Here is a 21,994-nt window from a genome sequence, read left to right on the forward strand (position 1 = left end):
ACAGCAGATTTTGGGTGGGCCTAGTCAAGAGGTGGGTGGGCACCACATTTCCCCCCCCCCCCCATGCAATGAGGCCAGTATCAGCAGCTTAGGAAGTTTAGACTGCTGAAGTGGAAAGCAGTGTTTTCAGCACCATCAGGGGGAGGTCTTCAGCTGGCAAAGCTTGGGATCCCCACTGGCTAGCACTAAATATGTGCTGCTGTTGGGTGGGCCTGAGCCCTAAGTGGGTGGGCCCCGGCCCACCCAGGCCCACCTGTGGCTACGCCACTGGCCCAGAGTCACAAGGAGCTGCCTGTGCCGGGAATTGAACTCAGTTCCTCAGGACCAAAGTCCACCACCCTAACCACTAGGCCACTCCTCCACTCCTAAGATATCAAAATGACACCGGAATGGCAGAAAAACGGACTTTATTGATGCATCGACCCAAAATGGTCATGTTTCGGCTTAAGCCTGTATCACTGTATCAGAAGGAACAAGGGGAGGGCAATTGAGTAGTGGCTAGGAGCCAAAAGCAGTGGTGAAAAGGTGGGTTTTTAGCATAGATTTGAAAACAGGTAGAGATGGAGCTAGACATACAGGCTCAGGAAGTGTATTCCAGGCATAAGGTGCCGCGAGGGAAAAGGAACGAAGTCTGGAGTTAGCAGTGGAGGAGAAGGGGAGAGATTTGTATTCTGATCTGTTACGTTATATCATGTCTTGTATTTTGCCACTTCCTATTTAGTTCAGGGTGGATCTCAGCTGAAAAGAAGCCAGACCCAATACATCTGGGAATTATAACAACAAAATGGCTGACAAGAACTACATAACATTCATTCTATATAGAAACTCATATAAACAACTCAATCAAAACTTAAAAGCCTAAAACAAATCCTGTGAAAAAAAATCTTCAAATTTTCCTGCACAACAAATAGTGTGAACAGAATTGCAGAAAGGCAGTTAAAGAATTCCAAATAGTAGCCATTTGAAAATAAAGTGATAAGGAGAAATGTCTAACTGATTTAGTTTAATTGTAATTGGAAATGCAAGAGAAACGGGTTCCAAGTACTAACTTTAAACACAGCTCCTCAGAGGTGTAGCCAGACACCTAATTTTTGGGTGGGCTTTGGACCAAGATGGGTGGGCAGAAGAACCTCGCCCCATCCCACAGGTGATCTGGTCTCTTCTCTCACCTGAATGCCAAATGATCTTTCTGTAACACTAAATGTCTATTCTCTATGTAATTCCACTATTCATGATGTATTGTAAGCCACATTGAGCCTGCAAAGAGGTGGAAAAATGTGGGATACAAATGCAATAAATAATAATAATATGGTCTCTCAAACATCCCCCCTCTCCTGCATACCTTTTAAATAGCAGTTTTTCACCGGCAGCGAGCAGCAACTAATACACACTGCTCCTGTTGGCCCAACAGCCTCCTCACTGACGTAACTTCCTGTTTCCGCATAGGCAGGAATACATTAGAGGGAAGGCTGTGAGGTCGGTGCAAGCAGTGTGTATCAGTCGCTGCTCGCTGCAAGGTATGCAGGAGGGACAGATGTTGGGAGTTTTCAGCTGGTGGGGCTTGGGAAACCCTGCCAGCCACATCATAGGTGTGCTGCTACTGGGTGGGCCTGAGCCCAAAGTGAGTGGGCCTGGGCTCACCCAGGCCTACCCTTGGCTGCACAGCTAGGTCATTCCTATATGCAGGAGCATCACCAGATACAATTTTGAATACCATTATGCTCACCTTAAAATGAAAACAAACCAAAATCGGCAGCCAGTGTAACTTTAGATAGTAACTCCTATCTGAACCATATCTCGATAAACCAAAAATCAGCCTAACGGCTATATTTTGCATGATCTGAAAAACGATCAATTAAAACCTTAGAACATCCAATCAAGACAAGGTTACAATAGTCTAACCTAGATAGTATGAGTGATTGGACAAGCAATCTAAAAGTATCTATTGAAAAGTATTTTTGATACCCCTAAGTTTCCTAAGGACAAAATACGTTTTCTTCATTACCAAAGATATATGCTGTTGTATTATTAATTCTACACCTATGATTTTCGAGTGCAAATGTAATGAAAATAAATTCCCATCTTATCATAAAATACGATATATATCTTATAATATCACTGGCCCCTATGCAGAGAAACTTACTTTTCTCCTTCTTTAATTTGAGACATCGCCTAGTCTTGGCTTGTCCAGTATTGGTGATATATCAGGTTTTGTGCATAAACATAAACATAGAAATCCGGGAATCTATTTGTTTCATGCACATCTGGATATGGGACAAAGTTTCTGCCCAAGGTGGAAAGGATGATAAAAATACAGTGATATTGTCCACATAAATACAGTGCATAAACCTTGTTGGATCTAATAGCTTATCCAGTGATCTCATAAGTAGGTTTAATAGCACTGGGGAGAGAGAAGAACCCTGTGGAACTCTGCTCGATGCCCTCCATTTATCGGATAATTTCCCATCTTTTTAAACAAATAACTATGGTTGATTAAAAAGTCCTGTAACCAATAAAATGCCTTGTCCTGGATGCCACATTGATGTAATATATTAATCATGATCTGCCCATCAACCAGGCCAAAGGTACTGGAGAGGTCGAATTTTAAAATGAAGGCACATTGACCACTACTGAACAATCTTTTCCCTTGGGCTACCAAAGAGCCAATCACTGTTTCCGTGCTGTGATTTATTCTAAAACCAGACTGGGTGGCATAGAGAAGATCATGATGAGTCAAGTAGTTGCAATTAATTGCACAGCAAGTCAAATTGGTTAACAGAAGAAGAAGAAAACCCGGGGCATGCCCTCAGGAGCCTGACTTAGTGGGGACAGATAAAAGAGAGAAAAATGTCTATTTCATTCTGAATAATTATCCTCCCGGGGTGGATGTCTTCGGTCAGGTAATGGCAGGATGTCATCTGCCATGCGTCAACGATGGCCACTGGGATCCCTGAGAACATCCTTCTTAAGATGATGTCCAGCTGCAGGCACAGCCAGTCATTGATGTCAACACGTTTGCGTCCTGTGTTTGCCGACTTGATGATAACAGTGGTCTGAGGGCTCCTGTACAAGAGATCCACCACCGCCCTACGGATGATCTCCACCCGTCGTATGTACATTTCCACAGGCATAGAGGCGAAATGGGACAAGATGCTGACGACAATCACCACTTGAGGTCCACCGCCAATCCCATCAATGTCGTTTGCTATGTAGTGGACGTCGGCTACCATGGTCTTTTCCATTCTCAATGGTCTTCCGTGAGCCCTCCACTGAACTAGGTACTTGTTTTCTGGGTCTGTGGCTAGTAAAGGGCCTACTCCATGTGGCACATGTAAATCAATACTCTTTAGAGCTGTAAAAGAAAGAGTTAACCCGGGTTACTATCAGTAGTACAGACTTAGAGCAAAGCTCGTCAGTATAGGTGAACAAGGCCTGAGAAATGGATCAGAGGTCAGTTCTGAGATGCACATATACAAAAAAAAAAAAAATTGGGGGTAACAGGAGCAAAAAAAAAAACACGTCTGGATTCTTTACCGCTAGGTCAGTGGCTGGCGGTAAGGTCTCATATGCAAAATGGACAAGCAGCAATTTTGATTTTGCCGCATGTCCATTTTTGGCCCCCAAAAAGAGGCCTTTTTCACAGGCGCGCTGTAAAATGGATTGGCACGCGCCTAAAACCCCGCGCCTATACTACTGCAAGCCATTTTTCAGCACACCTTAGTAAAAGGACCCCTTTAATTCCCACAGAGCAATTTTTAGAAAACCCCAAACCACAAGGCAGGTGGAGCTGAGGTTTCCTTCCTTTATTTTTCATAGATTTATTTTAAATAATAATTGAATTGTGAACCTTTACATAAAACTGTGCCGCTGGACAGTACCCAGAGCTCAAATCTAGACAACGATTCAACCCCACTGTATGTGAGAACAAAGAAAGTTCTAATTAGAGGAAGACACATTTTGCTGCACGGTTGGGAGGCGGGGCTAGTGCTGGGCAGACTTATACGGTCTGTGCCGGGGCTGGTGGTTGGGAGGCGGGACTAGTGCTGGGCAGACTTATACGGTCTGTGCCGGGGCTAGTGGTTGGGCGGCGGGGATAGTGCTGGGCAGTCTTACATGGTCTGTGCCAGAGCTGGTGGTGGGAGGCGGGACTGGTAGTTGGGAGGCGAGGATAGTGCTGGGCAGACTTATACGGTCTGTGCCAGAGCTGGTGGTGGGAGGCAGGGATAGTGCTGGGCAGACTTACACGGTCTGTGCTAGAGCTGGTGGTGGGAGGCGGGACTGGTAGTTGGGAGGCGAGGATAGTGCTGGGCAGACTTATACAGTCTGTGCCAGAGCTGGTGGTGGGAGGCGGGGTTGGTGGTTGGGAGGCGGGGATAGTGCTGGGCAGACTTATATGGTCTGTGCCAGAGCCGGTGGTGGGAGGCAGGGATAGTGCTGGGCAGACTTACACGGTCTGTGCCAGAGCTGGTGGTGGGAGGCAGGGATAGTGCTGGGCAGATTTATACGGTCTGTGCCAGAGCCGGTGGTGGGAGGCGGGGTTGGTGGTTGGGAGGCGGGGATAGTGCTGGGCAGACTTATACAGTCTGTGCCAGAGCTGGTGGTGGGAGGCAGGGTTGGTGGTTGGGAGGCGGGGATAGGTCTGGCCAGACTTATACGGTCTGTGCCTTGAAGAGGACAGTACAAATAAAAAAGTAGCACATATGAATGTATCTTCTTGGGCAGACTGGATGGACCGTGCAGGTCTTTTTCTGCCGTCATCTACTATGTTTATGTTTATAGGCTGTAAAGATAAGAGCTGTACTGGTTAGTAAGACACACTGGGATAATTATATAAGGCTTTTTTGCACCTCTAAAATAGTCTGGGGTTATTTACTTGAAGAAATTATGAGTACAAGTTATGCATTATGGAATAGGGTTAAAAAGGTTAGAGATTGAAAAATCTGTACAGCTCTGGAAATTATGGTCCCTGGAATTTATGGTACCTTTAGGGGGCAGACAAGCAGCAAAAGAATGTTGCCTTAACAGCTTAAAAGAACCAGATCCCTGGAAATCAGATAAGCTCTGAGAAAGACAATCTTGCAGAAGAAGGAACTATTGTGTGAAATAGGTATATAAACTATCCTCTAAGAAGAATATGTTGGAGATGAACACAGACTAACATCTAGTTATGTTGCTGTATAATTCTCTCATGAGAAAATATTGAATTTGTAATTGGTAAGCAAATAAAACGAAAATACTTGGCAGAGTTTTAAAAGGGGTTGGACGGTTTCCTAAAGGACAAGTCCATAGACCGCTACTAAATGGACTTGGGAAAAATCCACAATTACGGGAATAACATGTATAGAACGTTTGTACGTTTGGGTAGCTTGCCAGATGCCCTTGACCTGGATTGGCCGCTGTCAGGGACAGGATGCCGGGCTCGATGAACTTTTGGTCTTTTCCCAGTAGGGCATTACTTATGTACTTTCTCATATCCTGTTTAATTAGCATTGGTTTCTGTTACCCCTCCCGGTTCAGAATGGCTGGTTCATGCTAATTGGGAGGGGATAGAGCAGCCTTTATAATTAAAAACATTACCGGCGTCACCACTCAATCTCTGCTAAGATTCCATGAAATCCGTTCCTTCTGTAACCAGTAAATGTTTTTACCTCTTTACCTGGGAGCTGTGGGGAGACACTGGGATGTTTCTGTGTCCAGGGACAGTGTCCGCATGGGGGTCGCATTTTTCCCATGATTTGCGATGTTCTGGGTCATTTTACGATAAAGGAGAGGTGGTTTAGACCAGCTGAGAAGAGTGGGTAATATGGGGAAGTAGGAAACTGCTGGAATTGGGTTCGCGATGTGCGGGTGCGTAATGACGTCATTGATGATGCCAGTCATGGAGGAGTGATGCTCCGTTGTCTACCGATGGCCCCGTTTGCAAAATGGAACATAGGAGATCATCCAGTTACTAATAATTAATTAAAAACATTGTGGGGAAGTTTGTTATAACCCTTTAAAAGGACAGATACAAAAATAAAGATGGCGGCCAAAAGCAAAGGCTGAATATAATCGCGCATGCGCGAAAAGCGTGCATGTGATGAATTTACAATTAAATTTACCCGAGGGAGCCTGGGAAATAAAGGGGGAGGTCTGGAGGCGTCTTTTGTTGCCACAGTAACTGTAAAACGGCGCGAATTTGGACGCATGCGCAGTAGTGTTGATGGAGACCTGCACTGACACTTGCAAGCTTAAAAGTATTGAAATTACATTTTAAAATAATTTGCATGGGTTTTACTGGTGGAAGTTAGGTGCTAGATACTTGTACTTGCTTGCTATAAGGTTACTGAAGCTTAGCTGGCATGCAAATTAGTCCGTTTTTGAAGGGTTCTAGTTTGGGCATTTAAGGTTCAATTTTCTTGGGAATTTTTAGAGAATAAACATTAGGCCATGGCTGTGACCTAAATTGTGAAGTTTAAGTCCAAAACGAAGGGTTTATATATTGTTTTTATCTTAAAATACCTGATGGAATTTCTGTATGGAAATATGGTCTCAAATAGAGATTCCTGATTGGCTGCACTACTGTCGTTAGAGATCTGCTTAGTGACAGTTGAGGGAGAGCAACAGAAGATCCTGATGAGAGAAGACCTGTTTTCCTTTTCTGTTTGTGTGTGAGAGGTGCTTGATGAAAGGATTTGATAGAATTTGCATGAAATATCAAAAGAGTGATTGAGATCACTATAACTGAAAGTACTGAGGGTTTCAGAGGTTTGGTAAAAGGAAACTGATTTCCCTGCTTCTGGGAAGAAGGTTGGGCTCTTTAGATTATTTTAATTATATTGATATTATTTAAAAAGGAGGGGAGAATAAGAGAGCACTGTTTAAGGGGAACTTTATTGGGTAAGTGTTAATGAGCAGAAATATCCCATGATTTTCTAGGGCTGTGTAATGAACATGGGGAATTACTACTACTACTATTTAGCATTTTTATAGCGCTACAAGGCGTATGCAGCGCTGCACAAACATAGAAGAAAGACAGTCCCTGTTCAAAGATCTTACAATCTAATAGACAAAAAATAAAGTAAGCAAATCAAATCAATTAATGTGTACGGAAAGGAGGAGAGGAGGGTAGGTGGAAGCGAGTGGTTACGAGTCAAAAGCAATGTTAAAGAGGTGGGCTTTCAGTCTAGATTTAAAGGTGGCCAAGGATGGGGCAAGACGTAGGGGCTCAGGAAGTTTATTCCAGGCGTAGGGTGCAGCGAGACAAAAGGCGCGAAGTCTGGAGTTGGCACTAGCGGAGAAGGGAACAGATAAGAAGGATTTATCCATGGAGCGGAGTGCACGGGAAGGGGTGTAGGGAAGGACGAGTGTGGAGAGATACTGGGGGGGCAGCAGAGTGAGTACATTTATAGGTTAGTAGAAGAAGTTTGAACAGGATGCGAAAACGGATAGGGAGCCAGTGAAGCGACTTGAGGAGAGGGGTAGTATGAGTAAAGCGACCCTGGTGGAAGACGAGACGGGCAGCAGAGTTTTGAACCGATTGGAGAGGGGAGAGGTGACTAAGTGGGAGGCCAGCAAGAAGCAGATTGCAGTAGACTAAACGAGAGGTGACAAGGGTGTGGATGAGGGTTTTGGTAGAGTGCTGGGAAAGAAAGGGGCGGATTTTACGGATGTTGTAAAGAAAGAAACAACAGGTCTTGGCGATCTGCTGGATATGAGCAGAGAAGGCGAGAGAAGAGTCAAAGATGACCCCAAGGTTTCGAGCTGAGGAATTGATATGATATGATTTCTGAGGGATATTTGTTGGGTTACAAAGAGAAGGCATATTTGAGTTAAATAGGGTAATGCTTAAATTCTGTACATGACAGATAATTAAATTACCTGGTTAGGAAATCAGAGTAGAAAGTAACTGAAACCCAATCTCTTGTGGCTGTGTGTATTCCAGGTGAGACTGTGAGTGTGAATGTTTTGAATGTTCTCCATTTTAGCAAACCCTGTGAAGAAGAACTGCTCTTCTGCTCTCTTTAGTTAGTAAAAATTAAATAAAACTTAGAAACCTCAGATATTGAACAAACTATACCAGCTACTTTGGTAGCGACGGTGGCTTTATCGCTGGATAAAGTTTGGATACTAAAAATGTTTTATAAAAACCGAGAAAAACTTTTTAAGGGATTAAAAATCTCTGTCTATCCGGATGTATCGAGGGAAACGCAAGCACGTCGAAAAAGATTTCTTCAAAAGAAACAAGAAACGATCCAATTAGGAGCAACCTTTTTTCTTAAATTTCCGTGCAAATGTCTTGTTAACTATCACTCTGAGAAATTTGTGTTTTATGATCCCTCCCAACTTTAGTCATTTATTACAACTAGAAGGGTAGTTGGAGTAGAATCTCCAATAATTAACGATGCTTGAGATAGTATATATAGGATCAAGCACACGCCCGTTTACTCTGTTTAAGTATATGTTCTTTATTCTTAAACGTAATGCTTATTTTGAACTCTCCATGTGGACTTATGTTGGTTTCATTGTAGAAATATATAACTATGATTATTTCCTATGATGTTAAATCTTAATTAACCAACTTTCTTAACAAGTTTGAAATACTTGTATGTACTTGAAAAATGTGATAAATAAAAATTAAAAGTTAAATAAAATAAGTCAGGAACGTAGACAAAGGAAATTTACTTTATTTTATTTCGTTTCTAGTAGAATACAGTCCAGGTGCCAGCGACAGGCAGGCTCACATATAGATGCTCAAACCACAGGGAGGTAGAATCTCTCCTGTTATTTTCTTTATAGAATAAGTTTAGGAAGAAGGTCAAGTGAAGATCAACCAAGACAGATGAATGGTTCCAGTGGACAAGAAAGCAGGAAAATCAGCTAAGTACTGAAGAGAAGACACCTTAATGGAACTCTGAAATTAATAGAGTGAAAATTTGCTTTTACTCCATAAACTTATACTTATCTCAAGGAACTGAGAAACTGAGAAAGGAGGAAAGAAAAAAAAAATAATTAAAATAGGTTTAATTATTCCTCGACTATAAAACTGGTCCGGAGTATTATAAAATTAATACTTACCAAAAAGGGAATTCCTATGGGAGAAAAGGAAATTAAAATTTGCTACGTAAAAGTTTATTAAGGAAATTTATGCTAAACTTACTGATTGTCATGTAAAGTTATTTAGAATTTTGGTGATTCCTATTAAAAAGAAAACATATTGTAGAGTGTAATACTGGATCCAGTAGGGGTTGTAGCTATTTATAATATTTAACATATCTATTATATTGAAGTGTCGAACAATTTTAAATAGTTATTTTAAAATTTGAGTGCAATATTCCTACAAAATTTGCACTTTAATAAATAAATTATTATAGAAACCCAGAATTTGTGTGGTGTAAGTATGTGAATTAAGTTGATTCTTTTCATAATAATTACCCATAACTTTAATGTATTCATCCGGTAGCACCTATTTCCAGGATGATGTTTTGTTTATGTTCCCTTTGTCCCTTGTGAACTGAACACAGTGAACCTCGGCTCACACGACTACAAACCAGAGAGATAATTGACCTGTGGGAAGTTCACAAGCAGGGCGGGTGTCGTAAATTGTCGCAGTCTTGTGGCAGGATTCTGAGCGTTCTATTCAAAGAATTTTCAGAATTCTTGACCCAAAAAGTATAAAAGGGAAATTTTGTGTGCACTGCATTAATAATTGTTTGGCAGGTGAATTTGCAAAATCTTTCCTCTGGTTTGTGGCGGGGACAGGTCCTTGTTTCAACACTAGAACCCATTCACAGAAGAAGAAGGGGAATGGCTGAAGAAAGAGTGGGAGAAATGCAATCACAAATGGAAGAACTCAGAACAATGGTGGAGCAATTAGTGAGAAAACAGATGCAGCAACCACAATCACCTCAACCGATTGTAAACACAGTAGTGATTTCTAGCAACAAAACTATCCCAGATTTCTTTGGGTTTCCTACTAAATCAGGTGACCTGACAGTGGAAGACTGGATCGATAGTGTCAGATCAGCTCTAAAAATTTTGAGAATTCCACCTGAAGATCAATTGTGAAGGGACAAGCTAAGGAAGCCATAAAATATTCTTTACCCAGAACAGATGCTGATTTAGAAATGTTATTTGAAATACTAATATATGTATATGGAGATTAAAGTCCCTTTGGGAGTTCGTGTGAATGAATTCTATGCTAGGAGACAAAGGGATGGAGAATCTATGACATTACGCGTATCAGTTACAAGAAAAATTGGCTGCTGTTACTAATAGAAATCCACATAAGATTGGAGACCCAGACGTAACCTTAAAAGAACAGTTTATACTTGGTTTGAAAGATGATTTTGTTTGAAAGGTAGTGGAAGAAAAATTTGAAGAAAATCGACAATGGTCATTTGAAGAATTGATGCAAATTGCTATAAAGTGGGCGGAAGAAGAAAAAAACCACTAATCTTCAACGTGGAAGGTTGGAGATGGGAAAAAGGAACCTTGCATTTTCTGAAAGAAATATGAGTGGTGTCAGGGAAGATATGTCACTTAATGAGATAACCAGACGGATTGGCCAGCTTGAAAAGAAACAAGAAGAATGGTCGAGTTACAGGTTAGAGAATGAGAGACCTGGACGAAGTAGATGGGAACCTGAGTGGAGAAATTTGAGAGAAAATTCTGGGGAGATTTCTTACAATTCTCGAAGACCTATGTATTCCAATAACAGGCGACCAAATGAATATCGGGTAATGAGATCACCCAGGAATGATAGAATTAGAAGAACACCCGCTAGAGGTGGTGGGAGTGACATTGTCTGCATCCGATGTCAAGAATCCGGACATATAGCATGGAATTGCTTAAGTGAGAGGAGGTTCAACCGTCCAGAGTATAGGAGAGAAACTGATCATGAAAAACCAGGTCCTAGTTCAAAATTTCTAGTAAGTACTGGAGAGCCTAAGGAGAGTTCTGCTAAGAATCCTGTACAGTGGAAGGGCAAGAATCTGAATCAGACTGGGAGACATATAAAGAAAGAGCTGTCGGAAGTTGCCTGGCTCTGCCAGTGATCATTGGTGGTGTCAAGGCTAGATGTTTGATTGACACTGGTTCAAAAGTTTCCACTATGACTGCTAGTTTCTTCTATAGAAATTTTGAAAATCCAGAACAACTTAAGAATTCAGGAGGAATTAAAATCTTAGCTGTGAATGGAACAGACATAAAAGATTTGAAGCAGTTCAGAGGAAGGAAAATGGTATGGGATTTGTGCCGAAAGATGTATGAGAAGTGACCTTAATATGTATATGCAACAGTAAGGGAAAATATACGGTATATGGCTGTATTTCTCCCCTTTCTGCTCCTAACAGAGCATCAGTGTCTGTATGTAGCTGGTGGCTGGCGGCCATATTTTTCTGTCAGCCCATACGAATGAATGGATGGTGGCTTTGCTTTGTTTTTTAGCCATCTGCAGACGGAGGGTCTGTAGGCTGCACTTCTGACTGGCTGGTTTTTTTCCTGTTTGATTCCTAGACCTGTTCTAGTGCCCAGATCCAGGATTAGAGCAGTTTCTCTGGAAGGGAGCCTAGAAACAGGGAGGAGTTGGACCTTCTGAAAGGGTGTTTGCTAGTAAGATTTAAACTCTGACTTTGCTGCCAAAAATTTGTCTTTGGAAGCTCTCCCACTACTGACCATACCTGTTAACAGACAGCCCCATTCCTGCCAACGCCAGCAGCTGGCCCCGATGAGAAAGAGAGAATCAGCCTGTCTATACCCAACTGGTTAGACATTCACGGCATTTGCGAGAGCAAGGATTCAGAGGCTGAGGCAAGTGACAGATCTGAACCCCAGTACTGGTTTGCTCTAGTGAGGGGGTGTGGTGACCCTTCTCACCCTGTGTAGTCTCATTTGGGAAGGAGGAAGGAGATTTTCAGGACACTTAGCTTACCACCCAGGCAGCCCATACACCACTTCTGTGGGATCCCAAGTTTATGGGGGTTTGGGTAAAACGTGGATCATGTGGACCTTGTGCATCCCGCGGATCTAAACCGCAAGATGGAGGAAAATTTAAGAAAATAAGAGTAACATCTTTCACCGTACCAGGCTAAAGCAGCAAAGGTATCTGTTAATGAACATGTGTGACCACCATCAGCTTGTTCAAGTGTGACATTTTACTGAACTGTGATAATAACTATCTGAATAGCCTTAACATTTTAAGACGTGTGAGCAAGACAGATGGATATCCACTATAAATACGCTGGTGTTCGAATGGACTTTTTTGTTCTTTTCAATATTCCTGTGTTTCACCAATTGACAGTGCAGTAAAGGTTATTTCACGGTGTGGTCTGGATGTTTATGTGAATGGAAATCTGATGCCTTGCTTGCCTGTCCTTCCAGCCCTAAGGTTGGCCCTGGCTCTGGTCTCACCCAATATGCTCTTCCTCAGTCATTAAGACTTCAACCATCTGTATCTAAATTTATCCAGTTGCAAACTATGCGAAAATATTTCACAGGACCCCACAGTTATCCACAAAGGAAAGATATTCAACATAAAGGGATCTTTCACTTGCTCATCTTCCAATGTGGTATATATCATTCAGTTTAAAAAATGTAACGAAGGATGCTATATTGGAGAAACAGGCCAGATGCTTAAGACAAGATTCAATTTACATAGACATCACATGAACAATACAGCCAGTAGGGCCCCCACCCCGGTGGGACAGCACTTCACAGAACCAGGACACTGTACCAGTGATTTCACAGTGAGAATACTGAAAGGTAACTTTAAAACCATAGAAGAACATAAGACCTTTGAAGTCAGAATGATTGAATATTTTAACACCCAACAGAAAGGACTTAACAAGGACCTGGGGTTCCTAGCCCATTATAAACCATAAAGCTGTATGTCTCTGTTGATCACCCCACCCCTCACCTATCCACACCCATCCTGTCCCCATGCATACCTCCGACCCACCCCCATCCTCCCACCCTGTCAGACTGTCATAGTAATGCTTGAATGTTTTCACTTATATACACTGTCAGCTAGCACATTTGCTTATTTCCGATCTGACAAAGAAGGGCAACCTTCGAAAGCTAATCAAGAAATGTATTAAGTTATGTTCAATAAAAAAGGTATCATCTTATTTTCTTTTCCATGTTTTATTTTGTTTGATTTCTATTGATAACCTTAAGAGTGGACTAACACGGCTACCACACTCCTCTACAATTCATTGTGGAAACTGGAAATAGAAAAGAGTATACATTTGTGATGGCAGAAGTTTTGGGTGCATGATGGTGAGATACATGATAGTATTAAAGTCATAGACATTAGGTACATGATAATGTGAAAGCAAAAGACATTAGAGAACGTTCATGGATATCTTAAAGAATGTAGAGTTACTCGTGTTGTTCTTTATGATATATTTTGTTTTCAGGAGTTTGCGGAAACTGGTCATTTCGTAGACCATTTTCAGGTTACGTGGTAGTGTGTTCCAGAGCTGTGTGCTTGTATATGAAAAGGTTGATGCATGCATTGATTTGTATTTCAAGCCTTTACATTTGGGAGGATGAAGGTTGAGAAATGTGCGGGAGGACTTTTTTGCATTTCTGGGTGGTAGTTCTATTAGGTCTGACATGTAGGCTGGGGCGTCACCATGGATGATTTTATGGACCAAGGTACAGAGTTTGAACGTGATGCATTCTTTGAGTGGGAGCCAGTGTAGTTTTTCGCGAAGGGGTGTTGCGCTTTCGTATTTTGGTCTGCCGAATATAAGTCTGGCTGCCGTGTTCTGGGCTGTCTGGAGTTTTTTGAGTATTTGCTCTTTGCAGCCGGCATAGAGTGAGTTGCAATAGTCCAGATGACTAAGTACCAGTGATTGTACCAGGTAGCGGAAGACATTCCTTGGGAAAAATGGTCTGACTCTTTTTAGTTTCCACATTGAGTGGAACATCTTTTTAGTTATGTTTTTTGCATGATTCTCAAGTGTTAGGTGTCGATCAATGGTGACTCCAAGGATTTTTAGGGTGTCTGAGACTGGTAGACTTAGATTAGGTGTGTTGATGGTGGTGAATTCCTTTTTGTTGTATTGTGAGGTGAGAACTAGGCATTGGGTTTTTTCAGCATTTAGTTTCAGTCGAAATGCATCTGCCTAGGAGTTCATTACGTGTAGGCTTTGGTTGATTTTGTCGGAAATTTCTCTCAGATCGCATTTGAATGGGATAAAGATTGTTACATTATTGGCATATATATATGGGTTTAGATTCTGATTCGATAGTAGCTTAGCCAAGGGTGTCATCATTAGGTTGAATATGGTCGGTGAGAGAGGGGGATCCTTGTGGAACTCCGCATTCAGGTGCCAATGTGGTTGATGTAGTCGAGTTTGATGCCACTTGATATGAGCGGGTGGTTAGGAAACCCTTGAACCATCTGAGAACGTTACCTCCGATTCCGAAGTATTCGAGGATGTGTAATAAAATTCCATGGTCAACCATATCGAATGCGCTTGACATGTCAAATTGTAACAGTAGTATGTTGTAACAGTAGTATGTTGTTGCCGTTTGCTATCACGGGAGGAGGAGGTAATTATTATTACTGAGAGAAATGAGATGGAATTATTGACTTACATGGAACAAAACTCTCAAGGTACTCCCACCACTGCCTCAGGGTCGAGTCTCCAAACATGTACACTACTTTCCCATTCAGGCACTTGGTGATGTTGGATGGTTCAGGGAATTTCTTACTAGAACAGACCCGGGATGTCCAGATGTCGTCATAATAGAATCCAGATGGATTTGGGATCAGCAGCCCCGGTGTGCAAAGGGGTAGCAGTGGCTCACCTGAGAATTGCAGAATTGAATTAGAATTTTTCAAGGAATCATTTTTCACCAAGATTTGATATCGTCTCCATTACTAAGATACATACACTGTGAACCTCCTACTGGATATTTATTTAATTATTGGGATTTATTACTCATTACAGTCATGATATGTGCAAATTGCAAAATAAACCCCATTTGAGGACAGTCCCCCAAAACAAATACAAGAAAAAGAATTCTAATACAAACTTCAGTCCCAATAAATGGGGAGGGGGGACATCTAAGGTTTCATCTGTTTTTTTCCCCCTTATTTTTGTGAAGCATAAAAACATTTTAAAATTGGGGAAACTCACTTCCCTAGAAAGCAAAGGGTGCTCTGTGTCTCTGGCAGTTTTCCTATTTAATGGTTAGAGCAGCAGGCTGAGAAGCCAGGATTCAAATCCCACTGTGGCTCCTTGTGATCGTGGGCAAGTCCGATCACCCTCTTTGGCCTCTATGCCCCGTAGGAATCGCTGGTGTAGTTTGATAAAGAGACCCTTAGATTCTGAGACCTCCGTGGCTAGGAAAATGCCCACCTCTCCCAAATGTAGCTCACCTTGATCTACAACTGCAAAAAGGACTGAACTAAAAATATTCTAATACCCTTTTCCCTGTCTGGAGCAGAGGTAACTAACTCTATCTTACTCTGAAGACGCCTTGATACAAATAAATGGTTCTCTTGTATTTGGGTGAATAGATGTCCATGGGCAGATTGAATAACATGAATGGAGCATGTGTGGTTGGCTCTTCCTCCTCCACATTCCATATTCAAATTTCAGTGAATATGTTATTGTATGTTTGTGAGAGAGAGAAGAACATCTGGTGAACATTTCCACTTCTGATACTATTTAGTAAAACCCAAACGCTTAACGGCTGTGGGTGAATTGAGCCTCCTGAGATCTTAGAAATATTGCCCGTCATCTGATGGGAAGTTTCGTAGTCCACAGTTTAAATACTTAGGCGACTGCCTCTCCCTGAGTCATACAGCTGTGTATTAGTGTGGATCCTGTCGAAACAGGGTACATGTAGGGCAGAGGGGGTTTCTGAGATTCTTACCTTGGCTGCTGGTCCCAGCGAGGGCATGGATGACAGGAATTTGCCATGGGAGCTGTTGATCTATTACGTTCCTGGTATCAAAGAGAAACAGAGAGAGGAGAGAGATGACTCAAAGGGTTATAGTACTGCAGCCATACGGGATCTCAACAGATAACACTCAATTATACGTCCTCTACCTTTATTTATTGTACTTATTTCTTGGGATTTCTTAACCATCTTTATGAAGAGATTCACCCAAGGTGATGACCACGTAAACCCATGGCTGCACTAATGTGATTAAAGTCCTGTACTGGGCATCCTGTTTACAAGGAATGGATCTACGGAATCTTAGTGGAGATTGATTGGCTGCATGGAGCCCGTTGAATAGTGGATAAGACTGTAACTAATAGAGTTGGATGGACCGAAACCTCTTAAACCAAAAGAAATTGAAGTTTGGAATTACTACCGTTGCAGAGTTCAGTAAAGTTTTGCATAAAATTACAATCCCTTGGTATGCCGAATCTTCTTTTGAGAGAAAGAATAAAAACAATATGGCTCTTGGACTGGTAGAGGATACTCAGAAATAAGCCTAACTTAACATCCTACAGTTTTTCAGATCTTTATCTGTCCCCAAGCTTGAATGAGAAGGATTGAATGAGGAGTGAGGAAAGAGCTGGTAAACAAAGGAGAGATTCTGTTTGTGGCCTGGATCAGGGGGAACTGAACTGGTCGGTGAGACTCGGGTTACAGTGATATAAGGCACAAGATGAATATGATCCCAAGCAGTGTGGGTCTGAGCATGGAGCTGCAGAGCCCAAGAGAAATGTAGATTCTACATCACAGGAAATATGGTAGAAAATTGTAGATTTGCTTGCTAGGATGGGCCCACCAAAGGATAAAAAATAAAATTGTCTGGTGGCAAAATCATTCTGCTTTAAGAAGCATTCAAAGTGGCCCTTCAGAAAAAGAAAGCAGTGGAGTCACAACTAGGGCCAGCCATACCACTAGGACAACTAGCTGTCAGCCTAGGATGGAAGATTTCAGGGAGTGGCAGTGCGGTACCAGCACAATTGGAAAGATAATAGCAGAGCATCAAACCACTGTCCACATGATGGCAAGCCTTTGAACACCTAGGTGCTTACACCCAGGACCTGCTGCGTTCCTCCCCTCTATGACAGAAACTTTGTGTCAGAGGGAACAGGACTGGCTTGAAGGCACAATGCTGAACTGACTTTCATTTCAAGGCAGGCTTGAGGTCTGGCATAAATGGAGATAGGGTGGTGGCAGCAGCATCAGTAGAGGCATGAGGAAGGGAAGGGGGAACTCTGGACACCATTGGGAGGGGAATAGGCGAGGGAAAGAGAGAGGCAGATACTGGACACTTCGGGTGGAGGTAGAGAAGTGCAGATGATGGATGCCTGTTGTAGTAAGGTAAGGAAAGGAAAGAGGCGATGCTGGACACTTGGGGGGGGGGGGGGGTTGCAAAAAAGTGAAAGGGAGATGGTGGAACACCTGGTTGATAGGGAAAGTTAGGGGAGATGCTGGACTATGGGATTGGAGGGAGGGGGTACATAGATGAAGCTTTGTCTAGAGCATCAGATATTCTCAAGCTGACCTTGATCACAGCTACTGCATGTGGACATCTGGGCCTCCTATGCTCCTCTATCGTAATGGCATCAGGTACCGGCCAGATGTTACCCAGAGGGAGCTGAGAACTAAAGAATAACAGACAACACAAATTATTCTGAAAACTAGGGTTTCTGATTTACAACAGATTGAAGTCCATCTTTCTATTAGCAAGGAAACCATGAAGGGCACAACATGTAGATGCCCAGGAAGAAGACAGCCAGTGGTGTCTGCTACTAAAGGAAAGAAGAAGCCTGTTCAGTGCTGTTGCCTCTTTGACTGATGCAGTTTCTGCTGGCAATAACTGCTTCCACAACCAGAAAAAGATTGGTCAACCAACTACACTGTTGGCCATCTTTTCGAAGAGATACTAGAATAATTCTTGGACATAACTCTCTGACTGAAGCCAGGACGGCAAACAAGAATAAATAAAGTGGAGAGACAGGTGGACACTGGGTTGGTGGAAGATGAGATAATCCTATGTGCTAACCTTGTTATGGAAATTATGGAAGAGAACCAGGTTTGCCTGAATCAAGGAGATAGCTGTTAATAAACAGATACAGGATCCCTGCAACTGGTCTGTACCCATTGATCATTCTACTTTTCTGGAAGCACTGGAAGACGTATTAGTCTTTTGGGGTCTAGATAGAAGAATCTGCATAAAAAGGATGAAATATCATTGCACAGATGGTACCAGAAACTCACCTCCTGGAAAGGATTTGAAGAAACCAGATTCCTATCAATATGTGCGATTCTCTGCAGTTCTGCTGGAGACTCTGGTATATTTCTGTTTAGTTGCAAAACATCTGAGAACTACTTACTACATAGGATGAGAGAGAGCATTCCAACAGCTGATAACCCCACTGATTCCAACTTGTAAAAAGGAAAGGCCTATTTTTCCATTTCAGGATTTTGCCGGTTGCCAATTGCAAGGAGACAACACATCACGGACCTCAGGACAGGATCAGGTTTGGACTTCAACTGTGAACTGAGGCCCAAAGAAGGAAGGTCTATACTGCTACCTGATTCTTGATGGGGGGGACCTATGGAGGGAAAAGTGAAGGGGGTGGTGGTTGGAAACGATACTGAAAGTTGGCCTAAGGTGCCTAATATCTTGATTTGGTTGTCCTTTATTTTGAGTGATTTCATCCAAGGTGAACAACACTAACAGATCAACCACAAGTTAAAAGATTCTGAGCACTGCTGCAAGTTTAATAACAAAGTTCTCCCCATCCCCCCCCATATATGATATTTATAATAATTTACCTATCAAAATAAACATCATCCTCTTTGCTTGTGACTGTCCTCACCCCTGCCATGCTGTGGTGGGTCCATGAGCTGCAGGGAAGTTCTTTGGGTTTCATGCAGTACCACTTTTCACCAGTACCATGGTCTATGAACTCACACAATGACCCACTTAACTTGTACCCATTACATTCTGTGATTTTCGTCTTTCCCTGGTTCTGAAAATGTCCATGAAAGTAGAATTTGTCTGCCCTGGTTTCCCTGAGTCTCTTGAGGATCTGGATGGCCTCACTAGAGTACATAAGACGGATAGAGACCTGCACGTCCCCAGGCCAGGGCAGCAGGAAGGTGATGGTGTATGTCCCATTCTGGTGGTCCTTCACAGACCCCGTCACACCAGCTTTCAGCCTTGGGGAATGTAGTTTGGCTCGGAAGTAATCTCCTCCGTAAGTCTTTGGTCTTTTCTGGTGGTCTCTTGCGGTTAGCACTAGCTCCAGGGTTTCTCCAACTGAATAGTTGGCCCTGGGATTCAGGATCCGATAGTCACAGTTCTGAGGACTCGTGGATGAGTTAAAACTTGGTGTCCCCTGGGGTTCTGGCCACTCTATCAGCTCCTTCAGCATCTTCACTTCCTCAGAATCCTCCCATGGAGTTGTCGTGGATGGGGGCTGAGTGGTGGAAGGGACATATTCCATGATATTTATCCTGGGAGGAAAGTAAAATACCAGTTTCTTCTCAACCATCAAAAATCTGGAAAACATCTGGGAAGAGAGAAAGATGCTTAAATTAGACCATGGGAACATCTGCATCTGCACCAATCTGGGACAGTCACAGCTAACTGCATATACTTGTTCCACTCAGTATTTACCTCATGGAGAAAGGTGGTACTCCTGTTTCAGAATAAAGGTTAGATTGCATTACACACCTGGATTAGCATCTGCCTTTAAAGTGGTCTCATACTTTCATACAAGTGGATACAAGGTGGAAATATTGCTGTAACATTGCAGCAAAAAGGACTGATAAATTTAATAGGAAAATATGTCCTGGTTGGTTACTTGAATTGTGTAAGAATCAGGTTTTATGTGTGGGTTACTCAAGAGCACTAAGTTAAAATTAAGAGTAGCTCAGTGTTGATTTGGCACTGAGCACATCCGTTGATGGACTGACCTGGGGGGTTTGGTACACAGATCCATTCCTGGTTTTACTCCATTGCTACAGCCACAATGTATGCTGGGACGTAACCTGGGTGCCTTAAATTCAAGGAAAGCTAAAAAATAAAGGGGAATAACCCAAATTAAAAAGAAAAAAGCCTAAAAGTGTTAGAAAAATAACTGATAAAAGAGCAAAACTGGGGGTTGAGGGGGGGGGGGGGGGGAGAAGTGTTGGGCAGACTGGATGGACCGTACAGGTCTTTATCTGCCATCATTTACTATGTTACTATCTTCTGTTATCATTGTATATTAACCGGACAGTGTTGCTGAATATCCTGTCTAACCACCCATGCTGAAACCGGCTAGTTTCTGGCTGTCCGAGGCGGAATTAGGTTGGTATGACAACGTAGCCAGTTTGCATACCAGCTGAGAAACCGTATGAAGTCAGGACAGAAAAAAAGACTTATCCTTATGTGGTAAAGTCAACTGGGCAGTGGCCTGAATATTAGCTGGTGCCTGATTAACTTCTAGGTCATAGTCCGATGTCCTGCCATCCCCTTTCCTCCCTGGCAACCCCCCTGGCACATCAGGAATTCCTCTTTCTAGTCCTCCTCCGTTCCACCCCCACCCAAAAGCACACCAAGACCCCTTCCCTCCCAAACATCCCCAAATTTCATGAAGGATCCTACATTTGGGATTCCCACTCCCCCACCCCCTAGAAACCAAGGAATCCCCCCCAGCTGGATCCCCCTGCCTCCTTCCCTCTTATACCCCCAAGAACTGCAAGCCCCCACAATGGTAGCAGGCTGACCTGCCTGTTGCCCTGGTGGTCCAGTGGGGTGATGGGCAGGGAGTGATACCCTCTCACTCTTGCCCATTGCAGCAGCTTTTTTCTAAAATGGCTGCCAACACTTCTAGCGGCAGCCCCGTAGTAAATCGGGGGAAGGGCATTTAATAACATAGAAGCAGAGCAGCAAAATGCAGAATCAAATGAAAAAGCAAGTTAGAATTTAATTAGAGGGGGGATTGGCACGACAAATTCCAGAATGTTATCCTGGCACCTCCATGATTGGGATCATCCCAACCCTAGAATTTAGCAGGAGGGGTAACTACCACCACAAGTTCTATCCCCTGGATTTTATATAGGTTGCCCAAAATTGGATGTCTAAATTTGGACCTGGATCCCTGACAGCATACAAACTAATTAGTTAATTAGCCATTAATCACCAATATTAAGTGTTAATCGGCACTCATTTGGAGTTACACATGGATCTGCCCTGCATCCTATTCTATCACACCCACTTCTAAATCTTACGGCACACAGCTGAAAAGGGGGCGTGGCCATGGGAGGTGAAAAGGGAATGTGGTCATGGGAGGGGCATGGGCGGGTTACAGGCATTCCCAGAATTTAGTCATTGATGTTATAGAAAATGTCATTTCTGAGCCTAGGTTGAGCACCAGCATTACAACTGGTTTTAGCAGGTGCAAATCTAACGTCCAAAGTTAGGCATGAGATCCACACTAAGCTGGTATTTTGCAAAGGGTGCTCTGCAGACATTTTGTCTATCTATCTTTTACGACTATTTTCGGGGGGAAAAATCCAAGGGAAAATCCCACAAAAACAAGCTATTGGGATGCATGGGGGAGGGGGGGGTGCATTTTTAGTAGGTTGACCAAACATCCTAGCAGAGCAGTGGGGCACCCTAGAGAACACTGCAGTGGACTTCACATAAAAGGTCACAGGTACACATCTCACTGTTACCTCCTTATATTGTATGGTGAGGCACGGGCGTAGCCACGGGTGGGCCTGGACGGGCCCAGGCCCACCCATTTTCCCTCCAGGCCCGCCCATCCTTCACACGCTGTCGCTGCCCTTTTGTCCCTCGGAGGCAGCGTTCAGCGTTTCCTTCCTGCCCTGTCTTTTCCCCAAGCTCCGCTGCATCGTCCCTGCAAGTGGAATTCTTCTCCTTTTCGGCCGTCGCGCTTCGCTGCCGTTCACACAGGCAGCTTCGCTCCTCCCTGCCGCGTCCATTCTGGCCCTCTCTGATGCACTTCCTGTTAGGGCCGGATGAACGCGGTAGGGGAGGAGCGAAGCTGCCTGTGTGAACGGCAGCGCAGCG

General features: G+C 43.2%; 1 protein-coding gene across 1 annotated transcript; it reads right to left on the bottom strand.

The window, feature by feature from the left end:
* Positions 1–2,792: 2,792 nt before the first annotated feature.
* On the bottom strand, positions 2,793–19,479 carry LOC115458036 (NXPE family member 3-like). The gene is made up of 4 exons (XM_030187808.1): positions 18,745–19,479; positions 15,874–15,944; positions 14,587–14,799; positions 2,793–3,352 (listed from the first exon to the last, which is right to left on the bottom strand). The coding sequence occupies exons 1-4, from the start codon at positions 19,464–19,466 to the stop codon at positions 2,820–2,822; spliced, it is 1,539 nt and encodes a 512-aa protein (XP_030043668.1). The 5' UTR covers positions 19,467–19,479; the 3' UTR covers positions 2,793–2,819.
* Between the last annotated feature and the right edge of the window lie 2,515 nt (positions 19,480–21,994).

The sequence above is a fragment of the Microcaecilia unicolor genome, chromosome 14 (assembly GCF_901765095.1).
Source record: "Microcaecilia unicolor chromosome 14, aMicUni1.1, whole genome shotgun sequence".
Taxonomy (NCBI): domain Eukaryota; kingdom Metazoa; phylum Chordata; class Amphibia; order Gymnophiona; family Siphonopidae; genus Microcaecilia; species Microcaecilia unicolor.

What these genes read in the sequence shown, in the direction of transcription:
- LOC115458036 (XM_030187808.1), bottom strand. Translation starts at nt 19,466, where the DNA reads ATGGTTGAGAAGAAACTGGTATTTTACTTTCCTCCCAGGATAAATATC. An exon ending in GATGATGTTTATTTTGATAG is followed by an intron (nt 15,945 to 18,744) that starts GTAAATTATTAT and finishes CTTTGATACCAG; the next exon opens with GAACGTAATAGATCAACAGC. An exon ending in CCTTGAGAGTTTTGTTCCAT is followed by an intron (nt 3,353 to 14,586) that starts GTAAGTCAATAA and finishes TTTCTTTTACAG; the next exon opens with CTCTAAAGAGTATTGATTTA.